We start from the raw sequence: 13,972 nt of genomic DNA, 5'->3' as shown, positions 1-13,972 counted from the left end.
TGGTTTAAAGCAGTGGTTTTCAACTAGACTCAACCTCAAAGAAGGCTTTAAAACGAATTTCAATAAGCCAGAACTACTACTTCTTATTTGAATTCACAGTTTTTTCATCTTCCTAAAGCTCAAATAGTATAGAGCATGGTGCTAGAAACATTAAGGTCATGGGTTCGATTCCCAGGTAAAGCAAGAACTGATAAAATGTGTACCTTGAATAAAAGTGTCTGCAAAATGCATAAATGTAAATGTAAATATCTTTGAAAAACCAGGATTGCCGCTTCTTGGAAAACCTGGATATACGAGGAAGCCTCATTTCAATAGTGTAATTTCTACACCCAGAAAAATAAGTCAAATTCTTGGGCACTTTTATGATGAATATACATTTTTGCATATTTGCCAAGTTCTAAAATATCCAGCAAATCACTTTAGAACCAAGCAGTCAGGTAACTTAGTAGATTAACTTCGGTGGAATTGAACTTGAAAAAATGGTGTGTATTGACGTCTTTCCATGGTTGAAACGACATTCCTTCCATTCATTCGTTTGATGTTTATTTGATGTTATATAAATTAACAAGTAGGAAGAGCTGATCTGTTCACGAGTCGCTAGAAACGGAGGCGCCACTGAGATCCGACACATTCCAAAATTTGACATTTGAGACTTTATATCATTTTTCATCATGTTTCATATCAAAAGCAACCTGGCTCTGTCTTGTCTGTCGACGCGTTGTCAGTGTCCTCTTTGCTCCGCAATGTATTTTTCACTGAGTGAGAACCTGATGTGTGGCATGAGATTGACAAGGCTTGTCGGACATAGCAAAAGTAACTAAAGGTGGCTGGTCTTTGCGAACGGTCAATTGGGTGCCTTGAAGTCAAAAACGCTGAGAAACGCTGATTTAAAGGACTGCTTCCGTTTTTCACAAGGGAGAGATTTTGAAGAGCAGTCAGTGCTGGTTACTTTGAAAGCAGCCAAATCCTGTTCATCATATTTAAAAATGTGTCAAGAAATGCCATTAAAACGATTTAGCATCAAAAACACCAAAAAAAATCCAATTAAAGCTTCTGTTATAATGACGTTCCTACCTTCCTTATGCATCTGGTATCTGTTACTAGAAAAATGACAACTGAATGGTTTTAGGACTGTGCAATATATCTCAAGCTGCAGCAGATTTATCTATGCAGCTCGAAATGTCATGCCTTCAGTGACTAGCTTATTTTTGTAGCAGGAAATCTGACATACTGCATTGTGCTCAAACCTATCGGTCTGTCCCGAAGGCGGATTAGATCCTGTGTGGCCTCTCTTGAATGCTTTTATCTTACATGCAGCTGACGGCCACAACACTTGCCCTGTGTAATCAATGTAAAGGGGGATTATCCTTGATGTTGGCTCGAAGAAAACCTCCGCGAATGGCTGGAAGTGTCTCGGCTTCCTTCAGGACCCCGGAGCCCATTTATCTGGCAATAAAGTCAGGCAAATTTGCATGTTTGGCAAGGCGAGGCAGTCTTTTGAAGAGTCGGTGCCAGGGAGATACTTCTGCCTGAGCCAATGCCTGAACGGATGTGCCTTTTCTTGGGCACGAAGAAAGATGAAAGGCGTTTATTGATGGAACACCTTCTGACAAATGGCATTCGGAAGCCTTCATAGATATGGACACGCCACCCCATAATGCACATTAATGGAGAGGGTTGAAAGACTCCTCTTCAGGACACCGGCAGCTGTGTTTGCGCTACACGCCGAGCGGCACTACAGCCTCGATAGCCGCTTGTTTAAAGATGCAGCTTCACTGGCGGTGTTACAAGGACACGATGGAGACTTTTCGCTCGTGCCTTCCTGGCTGCGCTAAGTCCTTTCCTGCTGGCACAAGGTACTCATGATGGTAAATCCCTGGGGTGATTTAGCTTTGAGTCAATAATTCCTGCCATCCTTCAAAGAGCCACTGAGGAGATGATTGCCATCGTACGCAAATCGACTGTCATCATCATTATCAGGTTTGAGGAAAGGATAGAAGAGTAATCCAGTCATTCAAATTCAGGGATTCAAGCTCAAGAGACTTACATGCATGAATGAAAACTAAGAGATGTGAGGAGGAATAATGGGGGATGTCAGTAAATGTGCTTGGCGGAGATGCTTATCTTTCAATCAGCTGCACTGAGTGGCACTTATTGCGATAGCTAGCAACTATGCTGCAACCCATGCATTGGAAAAATCTGTCAAAGATAAAGTGCAAATGCTCACACGATACCTGCATAACAAGTGTGAACTTTCCACAAAGGATAAGGGACTTAGAGATACTACAACTTCCCAATTTATTAGAAAAATAGGACATAGTTGTTGTTTTTGTTGTGGTTTTCGTCTAGATCTCAAGAAAGCTTCTTTTGAGGTGAATCCGAACAAAAGTCTTATTGAAATAAACCACAGGCTTTGGTTGAAATACCACATGCTATGCTACACAGCCCACGCGGCGATGAAAATGTCAAAAGAGGTCAATGGGGGAGAGAGAGAATTTGGGACAAAGCTAGCGTTACATCAGGTCAGGAAGCCTCTGCATTATATTGAATGCATTGTTGCGTTTACTTTACCGTGCGATTGGTGCAAATAGGAGTGAATGCATTTGTTCCACATGTAAACAGTCTGTCACCACTGACGAGTAGAACACGGATGTAATTCTGGCACTCCTCCTGTGAAAAGAAATAAGGGAAGATATGTGAAGACATGTTAGCGTAGTGAAAGTCTCGTCTATTAGCATCACATATGCAAAATTTAGCATATATATATATATATATATATATATATATATATATATATATATATATATATATATATATATATATATATATATATACATATAGTCAAACCAAAATGTATTCAGACACCTTGAACATTTCATTCATTAATACAGTTTGTTCACTATAGTTTAAAAAATGGTAATAAAATATGACAAGATCTCAGAGTTAAACTGTGTCAGAATGACATGAACTCTTTCAAATGATCTTAATGACTATTAGCATCACAAATGCTAAATTTAGCATACACACATACACACACACACAAATATATACAGTACAGTCCAAAAGTTTGGAACCACTAAGATTTTTAATGTTTTTAAAAGAAGTTTTGTCTGCTCACCAAGGCTACATTTATTTAATTAAAAATACAGTAAAAACAGTAATATTGTGAAATATTATCACAATTTAAAATAACTGTTTTCTATTTGAATATATTTCACAAAGTAATTTATTCCTGTGATGGCAAAGCTGAATTTTCAGCATCATTACTCCAGTCTTCAGTGTCACATGATCCTTCAGAAATCATTCTAATATGCTGATCTGCTGCTCAAGAAACATTTAATGTGTACAATTGTACAAAATATTTGTGTACAATATTTTTTTCAGGATTATTTGATGAATAAAAAGTTCAAAAGAACAGTGTTTATCTGAAATCTAATCTTTTGTAACATTATAAATGTCTTTACTGCCACTTTTGATTGATTTAATGCATCCTTGCTCAATAAAAGTATTCATTTCTTTAATTTCTTTTCAAGAAAATAAAAATAAAAATTCTTACTGACCCCAAACTTTTGAACGGTAGTGTATAATGCTACGGTAGTGTATAATGCTACAGATGTTTCAGATAAATGCTGTTCTTTTGAACTTTCTATTCATCAAGGAATCCTGAAAAAAAAGTACAGTTTGCAACATTGAAAATAATCATAAATGTTTCTTGAGCAGCAGATCAGCATATTAGAATGATTTCTGAAGGATCATGTGACACTGAAGACTGGAGTAACGATGCTGAAAATTCAGCTTTGCATCAATAAATTACTTTGTCAAATATATTTAAATAGTATACACAGTTATTTTAAATTGTAATAATATTTCACAATATTACTGTTTTTACTGTATTTTTAATTAAATAAATGTAGTCTTGGTGAGCAGACGAAACTTCTTTTAAAAACATTAAAAATCTAAGTGGTTCCAAACTTTTGGACTGTACTGTATATATATTATATATATATAGTCAAACCAAAATTTATTCAGACACCTTGAACATTTCATTCATTAATACAGTTTATTATCTCAGATCTCAGAGTTAAACTGTGTCAGAATGACATGAACTCTTTCAAAACAATCTTAATGACTATTAGCATTTAAAGAAAAAAAAAAAAAACCTATATAAATGAATGTAAAAATGTGATGTATTCTTGTGATGTCAAAGCTGACTTTTCAGCATCATTATTCTAGTCTTCAGTGTCACATGATCCTTCAGAAATAATTGTTATATACTGATTTGGTGCTAAAGAAAGAGTTCTTATTTTGGTTACACTTTATTTTACAATGCCGATGTTACATTGTAATTACTCAAATAAGTACTGAATAATATTAATTAACTACATGTACTTACTATAGAGTTACAGTTAGGGTTAGGGTTTGGTTAAGGGTTAGTTACTTGTAATTATGCATAATTTACTGTTATTACTATATTACTAAGTACACATAATAACGTGTAACTACGGTACTGTAAAATAAAGTGTTACCCTTATTATTACCAATGTTCAAAACAGTCGCTTAATATGTTTATGGAAACTGTGATTACGTGTTTCCAGGATTCGTTGGTAAACAAAGAAAGAGCATTTATTTCAAACAGAAATCTTTGTCAACATTATAAATGTCTTTACTGGTACTTTTGACCAATTTAATGCATCCTTGCTGAATAAAAGTATAATTAATATAATGTATATTAGCTACGTCAAAAATAGTTGCCTGCATTGTTTCCAAGATGGCCGCTGAGTGAACTGCCTTGCATTAAAGGGTCAACTTCCAAAAATACGAAGCCCATACAGTACAGAAGCTATGTTACTTATGTAATATATATATTTTTTTATTATTAGACCAGCTACAGGACTTCTTGAATCTTCAGTTCAGTGTATTTTTACAAGGCTTTTTGAGCCAGTAAATCACTTTTGTCTCAAGTACTTGAAACCATTGCCCCGTCTCTCTCTCTCTCTCTGTTGATTTAAGGGTGTTTCAAGGCAGTGCTTGAGGGGGTCAGCTTTATTTCCTCATCAGAATGGCTGTTAACTCGTGAAACCGTTCATTTCCCTGCACTAAGCGGAGTCTTGAAAAGAAAAGGATGATTTACATTTGCTAATGCAATTTGGCTGGGGGCAGTGCTTTGCTATATGCGTAAATAAACTGAGATTTAATATGCCTACCACATCATGATGTGACATGTTTATGAAAACCCCTGACAGATGGTTACACTCCATAGTGTAATATAGTGGCTGTTATGCGCTGTTTGCATTATAAACAAAATGAAGTCGACAGAACACCATTCACTCCATCAAACACTTTCCTTTGTTCTTGAAGCAACAGACTCCACAAACCAGATGCAGTGGTTGAAAAAGACAATTTCTCATAGAATTCAATTAAAGATGCTTTTTTGTAAAAAAAAAAAAAAAAAAAAACCTTTGTGATGTGTAAAGTAATCAAAAAGGGCTAAAGTCTTAAGAGGAGTAGAAAACTCACCTTGCTCTCATTGTTCCAAAAGTCATATTACTTTCTTTTGTGAAACACAAAAGGAGAATTTTGAAGAATCATACTGGTCACTCTTTTTAGTACTGAGGCTTTCAAACTTCATATCAAAGTATCATAAAAATGGTCGGCAACACTTTATTTTACAGTGCTGTAGTTACACGTTACTACATGTACTTACTATAGTAATAACAGTTAATTAATCATAATTACAAGTAACTAACCCTAATCCAAACCCTAACCCTAACTGTAACTCCACAGTAAGTACATGTAGTTAATTAATATTATTCAGTACTTATGAGTAATTACAATGTAACTACGGCACTGTAAAATAAAGTGTAACCAAATGGTCTATAAAAATATCATACTACATTTCAAATATTCTAAAACAATGGTATCACTTTATTTTACAGTCTTCTTCCACTTATACATAGTATGTAATTATTATAGTAATTCCAATAAATGGGTAATAACTAGGTACTAACCCTGAACCTATGCCTAAACCTAAACTTCACCCATGTAGTTACATTATATTACCCAGTACTTTCTTAGTTTAGCACACTGTACATGTACTGTAAACTGAAGTGCAACCAAAACAATAATATGATAGCTCTGTGAAATCATGAGAGTAGTTCAAACTGAGAGAATGAGAGAAGCAGTGATGCCCGATTTGTGAACAAAGAACTTTTGAATGAATCCATTGATTCAGTTCACAGAATGATACAGAGTAATCGAGTTCAACGATCTGGTCACAATGGTTAACAGCTCACTGGAGGGGAAGATTAGTGAATTTTGGTCTGTTCATCACACAACGCTGTCATATGACATAAAAGCATCTGGAATACAACACTTTGATACATTCATGGTACTTTTGTGTACTTTTTGGAAAAGAGCAACCAGCACATCATTCAAATGCCATCTTTTGTGTCCAACAGAAGAAAAAAAGTCATACAAGACTGGAATTACTTTTTTGGAACCAAATTTAATTTTTATTTTGGGATGAACTACTACTTTAAAGATATTCTAGGCTACCATATGTGTAGTCAATACAGAAAGGCTTCACAATTGCAAGCAAGTTACGACAGCCACCTCCTGGAATTCTGAATTACAATCACATGTTGGTCAGAGTAATCCATCTTATTATGGGCTTCAGAACACGTTTCACGAGCGAATTAAAAAAACACTCGTGGGGCAGTTTCCACTGGCTGAAACCGCAAGGGCCACTAGAAATACACCTTGGGGTTTGGCCAGACTGGAAGGATGGTTTGCAGCAGTCCCTATACAGCTCCCATATTACTTAGAATGGCTTAGCTCAGTGTAGCATACTATAAAGCAAAGGGGGACCCTCCGTCTCATGTTCGACAGAGCTGGAGTAAGTGAAATATTAAGGAGATTTAAGAAACATTTTGTAGCACAAATCTGTTCTGATTCAGTCAGTCTTCAAAACACAAGGGAGTCACTGCTGCCTTGTGCCATGGAACAACTCCATAGCAAAGTGAAAGAGACATGGGAATGCCTGAGCAAGAGTGGTGTCATAAATAATGGGTTTGCTATTTTAGGAGGGCAATTGCTTTCTTAAGTACAGGTAACATTTAAAACAACCTTCATTCTGGCTGAGAATTACAGTGGGGTTTGGAGGTTTGAATCACCCCACCAAAGGAAGTCAAAACAAAAGGTCTGAAACATATTACAATGTTTCAGTAACCACAAAGGTCCATGTTTCCATGTGGCGCCAAATTGAAACAGAAATGCTGCATGAGTGCTTTCTGTTAGGATCAGTATTGGACAGTATATAACAACAAAATATAAATAGCTACCGTCATGGATTTACATATTGCAATAAACTTTAAAAAAATATATGTTTTCTTTAAAAAGTCACAAAGATAGTTGACGTTTGTCTAGCAGGTTTGGGCAAATTTTAGAATTTAAAATTTGGCTACTTTTTAATCCAATCCATGTGTTAAATATGAATTAATCTGACCATGCCTTATGGGAAGTCGAATTGGAATGTCAGGAAGTATGACAGGTAATGGCATTCTGGGAAGTGGTGTTTTTTCCACCCTGGTCCATAAATCTTTTGCTAAAGAGGATGTTTTGTTTTATACATTTTTGCAATATTATTTGAAACTGTCTTAACTGATAAAAGACTATTTATTAGGTGCACTGAAAGGAATGATATTAATATACATCATCTGTGCACGAGGTAGGGCCTTAAAAACATCAGCCGATCATTTACGCGATCATCGCGTAAACGATTGGCCCTCTGGCTTGTCAATCACTGCCGTGACGTTCCTTGTGAGAGACGAGCGTGGCTGCACGCTCCAGTAACTTTCCACACTCCACAGGCGCCGCATGCAATGTTTTTGTCCGGAGACAGGAGTAACAACTGCAGATTATGAGTTACCTGCGGTGAGTCCGACATAATGAATCCACTAACACAACACAGCGAATGCCGGTGGTAAACACTCGTGTTCCAATACTCGTGCACGAGTTTTGGGAGGCGTTCCCACGAAACGAGGGGGGTTGTTCTTATGCATGCGCTCATTTCAAAAACTCAGTAACAGTTTTTGGTTTCTCAGTCGACGAAAAGATCCTCTTTATTACCTTTAACTTTTGAGGCAGAATTTAAGGTTTATCTTTCATTTTGCTTATAGTTTGTTTGAAATTTTATTTTTTATTTTTTTTATTTCAAATAATTTTAATCATTTTAATTGTACTTTCTTAAATTCAAATTTCAGTTATACAGTATTGTTCAAAAGTTTGGAGTTGGTACAATTTTTTTTTTAATGTTTTTAAAGTCTCTTATGCTCACCTAGGCTGCATTTATTTGATTAAAATACAGTAAAAACAGTATTATTATCAATTTAATAGTTGGGGTGCTTGATATTTTCATGGAAACCGTGATACATGTTTTTTTTTTAGGATTCTTTGATATATAGAAAGTTCAAAAGAACAATGTTTATTTAAAACTGAAATTATTTAGAACATTATAAATACCTTTATGATTAATTTAATGCATCTTTGCTGTATAAAAGTATTAATTTCTTTAAAAAATTCACTTAAAATTTTGAATCAGTAGTGTATTTCCTGTTTGCCACAAATTTAAACTCAATTTGATTTGCATACGATGAACCGATTTCTTCCCAAAATTACCATTAATCCCCTTAAACTTTCTTTTATAATTCATACATTGTATTCAACCAAAATATGAAATATTTGGGAGTTTACTTGCCTCTGACTTGCCCCGACTGAAACAGGCTCCTTTGGTAAACTCATCGCAATGCCATTCAGCCTCCTGTAAACGGACACACATGAAAAAGAGCATTAGAGAAATGATATGTTTTGCTGTTAACATTGGCAAGTGGTGTGTGTTCATCATCAATAAAAGACACAACAGATCTGCTAAATCAGACAATTGATTTATGCCACAAAATGATTCTTGAATTTACTGAGCTCTAGAATATAATGTAAAAGAAACTCTTTTTAAAATCGAATCTCTATGTTTAGCCAGGTATCATCGATTGTCACTGGGAGGATAAATGAACTTGGCTATAGAAAGCAGGCAGATCTTGGATGATAATCACTTGTATTCAGCTCCCCAGCATTCTGGGAAAAACAACAGGCTTTTCAGAGGAAGCGTGTGTGCTGTCCTTCACTGAGAGATGAGGGTCCCGGAGACAATGACAGTGTCCGCAGACTATGGTTGCATTCACATTTCACCGCTGGCACTGAACTGCTGAATAATGCCAAGCTTGATGTCTGAAACTGCCTCCAAATGGATTTTAATATCAAATGAGCTCCTCGCATTTATTGACCATGAGATATTTGGCTCGAATCCAGATGTGTGAGACTTTAAGCTTGCCAAGTGAAAGCAGGCTGCTAACTATCAAAAAACAATTAAAGAAAACCTTACAGAGGCACAACAACCATTTTTATCCTTTCCAGAACTGAAAAATTAATAAGAAATTATCATTCCCCAAGGTGGCATGACTCCGGCTAGACAGTAACCTCATTTTGAAGTGATCTAGAGCACAGCAGAAGCCCTGTGGCTGCTGGCTGAGATGTTACTCTGTCTGGAGAGCCTTCGATCATGGCTTTATGTGAAGGGATTGTTATGTCACACTGGCCCGAGGCTGAACAGGACGTAGTGCACTCATACCCAGCTGCATGACCCTTTGGAAACAGCAGGGCTCAACCCTAAGGATTATTTCTAATGGCCCAGTCAACCAACCAATCAACCAAACAACAAACAAACAAACAAACAAAATAGTTATTGTTTTCATAGTTTTTGACCTTATTAATGACGCACTTATTATGACATCAGTATTTTAGATACATGTGAAATTTCACAACTCTTGATTTCCAATTTCAATACCATCGCAAAAACTTTTAGCCTAACAAATATAAAGTTCAATCATTATTAAAGACAAGTCATTGATAAAGTCAGTAATAAATATGAACAAATAAACACATTACAAGCAAAATAAACACAATACAACAAAGATAAAAATTAAATAACGTTATAAGGTTTTCAGGTAGGTCTAACAGTAGTATTCAGGTACAGAAACTGAATAATCAAATGTAAAATATCACTGCAAAGTCTTCACTCTATTGACAAAGTCTTCACTGTACTACAAAGTCTTCACTCTAATTAGAGATTAAATCTTGTTAAAGCTACGATAGTTATTCAGTCAAGAGCTGTGAGCGATTTTCTCTTTGTCTTTTGTTGCTTGATTAAAATTAATGACACAGACAGATGCAGATATATTAGGCTGATGAATTCAATATAATTATATGCATCAAAATTTTCTTTCTCAACTTTTTACGTTCACTTAAGACATGACATAATTTTGTGTGTATTTGTCCATTAAAGCACAAGATGATGCTAAAGAGAACTCAGTTCGGTACGTTTAAAATCGCTTGGATGCTTTAATTGGCAGGACTTAAAAACACGTGCAAATATCAGACTTTCGTGCAAATGTAGCACTGACCCAATAGACTGTTCGCAAAGACCCCCTTTAGTTATTGTTGCTATATCCGACAAGCCATGCCGCTCTCATCATGTTCACACACAGTGAAAAATACATCACGGAGCAAAGAGCACACTGACAACGCGTCGACAGACAAGACAGAGCAGGTTCATTCTGTTATGAAACAAAGTCTCAAATTTCAAATTTTGTCATTTTTAAAGAAATTTAAACAATAAATACCATTCTGTGGCTCTCTAATGTGTCGTGACAAATTGCTGTAGTGCCTCAGTTCAAGCGACTCGTGAACCGATCATCTCTTCCTACTAGTTCATTTATAGCATCAAATAAACATGAATGTTTCAACTGTGGAAAGACATCAGTTCAATATTTCAAGTTCAAGTCCACCGATGTTAATCTACTAACTGTCCTGACTGCTTTGTCGGACATAACGGTGGATTTGGCGTTATGATTGGTTAGATCGCCTGTCAATCAAACTCTCAGCGAAGGTTCAACTGGGCCATGGACAGTTCTGTCAACTGCCTCGAGCTTCACACTGACCCCGAGTCATCGGACAGTCCTTATTGTTTTGAGCCCTGAACAGGCTAATATTAACCATTATGTTGTGTTCGGGTCATTTTGACCCGGAGAGTATTTTTTTTCCCCCGAAAATGTTAGTTAATGTTATCGCATTGGACACAGGGCATAACTACTTTCCAAAATTATAAGGATAATTTTTGAACTTTTCTGGGAATTTTTTCCCAATTATTTACATTTGTGGTGTTCCCAGTGAAAAATGATCGGGCTACAAAAATTATCAACAAATATTGGATTCAATCTTTTTGTACAAGGCCTTTATCTTTGCAAGGACACATGTATATATGTGAACATGAACATGATGAACATGCTCCTGAACACTAAATGTTTCTCTTATTTTTATCTTTCCCATTCATTTTTAAATGGATGGTCATTTTTGACCAATATAAGCTCAGATCAATGAGGGATATGAGACTGAATCCAATATTTTATGATGATATAGCATAAAGAGAGATTTAAGTTATTTTTGTTGGCCAGTCATTTTCACCGGGAACACCAGTGGTGTTAAAGGGTTTTAAATGCAGCGTAAGGTGAAAAAAATCCAGATTTTCATTCCCTCTGGCCAATGAGGAATCTTTCGGGTGACACTTAGGAGATGGCAGGGTGTGAATGTGCAAATGCAGGACTGAAAATCTGTTGTCTCGCTCAGTCATGCAGCTGAATGAGTTTCCCCGCAGGGCCCATTCATGCCAAATCGCCACCGCAAAGCAGAGAAATAGGCTGAGGGACGGAGACACGGGGAAACTCCTTCACATCTATGGTGACATGAAAGATGATTTAATGTGTCAAAATATCCATTAGCAACTGATATAGCACTTTCTGCCTGACATAACAGCAGCAGAATGATAGGAAGGAGCAGAAAGAAGGCTGGCATTTGCTGAGGAAAGAATACTATAGCCTTTCATGCTTCAGAGTGTATTGTCATATGCCATAATTATAGCTAGGCAGCGGCACTGAGGTACAACACTACATTTTTAAAAATGTGCATTTCATGAACTTTTGTAAGCCTTAGTCACAGAAGGAACAGGAACAGACTTCATTCTTATATCCCAGGCTAGAAACCAACTATTTTGAGGAAAGTCACTCGTACAAACAAACTGCACATCAGCAGAACGTTTCAGAGTGCGAAGACAGCATTAGGATGTCTTAAACCAGTTTTTGTGTGTGCCAGCACAAATTGCTAAAAGGTAGTAGTCGCCCACTCGAGGTGTTGTGTTTAGCTCAGCAAAAATGGCATAAAACATGAATTAAATGTAATTACTACACCATTACCTTGACAAATTAGGTTAAATTACACTTTGGAAAATTGCATTATGAATTTCCAGGATAGTCTGAAAAATGTCATTTGTTAGTTGTATCATTCATCAGTAGAAGCTATTTAATGATGTAATAATGCTGAACGTAACCATTAACCAACTTGAACTTGGCCATTAACAACTTCAATGTTATTTTTACACAAGACATTTTTCAAAGGCCAGCGACCCTGTAGAGGAAACATTGGTTTGGAGAACGGATGAATGGATTTTTCAAAGGTGAATAATGGGGAAGAGGCAGGTAGACACCAACACAGCATAAATTTGATCATTCAGTAAAATATGCTTCAGTTTCATGCCAACAGGCATCTATAACTGATTATTTATGCATTTAATCTAAAATGTAAAATACATCTAAAATGTATCTTGTCAACAAAAATTGTCAACAACCTATCATAACTATGTAAATTATTGACTTTTGTCAGTATTTTGTCAATCATTTGTGATATCTTCTAAAATTAACAATATGATGTCCTATTTCTTCCAATCTGTTTAAGCAACATCACACAAGCAAGACTTCTTAATTAAATTTAAGCATGACTGTGACTGCACTCTTTAAAAAAAAAAGGTCTAAAAGCTGTTACTGGGGTGGTGCCCTTTCAAAAGGAAATATGTAAACCCGTTGGGCTAAGTAAAAAAAATTGAGGTAATTAGTTGTATAATTTTTTGGAGTTATGTGTAAGCAATTTTAAGTAAGCAGAACCATCAAGTTTTCAGTTTGTAGTGCTCATACATGTTAATTGCTCCTAACTTGATGTACTGAGTTAGCTAACTCATACATGTTGATAGCAATTAACATAAAATATGTTAATTAAAGGAATAGTTCACCCAAAAATGAAAATTTTATGTTTATCTGCTTACCAAGACATCCAAGATATAGGTGACTTTGTTTCTTCAGTAGAACACAAATAATGATTTTTAACTCCAATCGTTGCGGTCTGTCAGTCAAGTCAAGTCAAGTCAAATTTATTTATATAGCGCTTTTACAATTGGTAATTGTTTCAAAGCAGCTTTACATATTAGAAGCACAGAAAAAAAGGGAAGTGGTTAAAAATAAACTGTACAAACAAGCGTGGTAATATGTAACATATACAAGATGGTGCTACATTAAGCCAATGTCGGCTGACTTCCAGGGGTGGAAAAAAACCCCTAGGAGAAAAACCCAGCGTGCTAGCACTGGGAAAAAAGTCCTAGGAGGGAAAAAACCCCTTGGAAGATATATATAATATATGTAAATGTATATGGAGATCAAAATCTGAATTATACATTTTTATTATAGAGATTAAAAATAGATTATATATAAATATATGTAAGCGGATACGGGGATTAAAAATCTGAATTATAGATGCAGCCAGTCAGTCATATAATGCTTGTCAGTGGGACATCTACAAGGGTAAAAAAAACGTGCACAGACAAATCCCAATTAAACCCTACGGCTCATGACGACACATTGATGTCCTAAGACACAAGGGATCAGTTTGTGTGAGAAACCAAACAGTATTTACATAATTTTTTACCTCTAAAACGCCACTATGTCCAACTGCCCTCCATATCTGGTTAGTGAAGGCCGGA

The 13,972-nt window shown here is 35.9% G+C and overlaps 1 protein-coding gene across 2 annotated transcripts in view; it reads right to left on the bottom strand.

The window, feature by feature from the left end:
• The window catches only part of sema5a (sema domain, seven thrombospondin repeats (type 1 and type 1-like), transmembrane domain (TM) and short cytoplasmic domain, (semaphorin) 5A), a 180,289-nt gene that overhangs the window by 80,208 nt on the left and 86,109 nt on the right, over nt 1-13,972 (bottom strand). For both annotated transcript variants that reach the window (XM_067377842.1, XM_067377843.1), the window contains exons 5-6: nt 8,756-8,818; nt 2,572-2,670 (exon numbers count right to left, since the gene is read on the bottom strand). In XM_067377842.1, coding sequence (XP_067233943.1) covers nt 2,572-2,670; nt 8,756-8,818 — 162 coding nt within the window. The remainder of the gene's footprint in view (nt 1-2,571; nt 2,671-8,755; nt 8,819-13,972) is intronic.

Source organism: Chanodichthys erythropterus, chromosome 23 (genome assembly GCF_024489055.1).
Source record: "Chanodichthys erythropterus isolate Z2021 chromosome 23, ASM2448905v1, whole genome shotgun sequence".
NCBI lineage: Eukaryota > Metazoa > Chordata > Actinopteri > Cypriniformes > Xenocyprididae > Chanodichthys > Chanodichthys erythropterus.
Note: the sequence above shows the minus strand (reverse complement) of the source record. Positions and strands in the feature narration are given on the sequence as shown.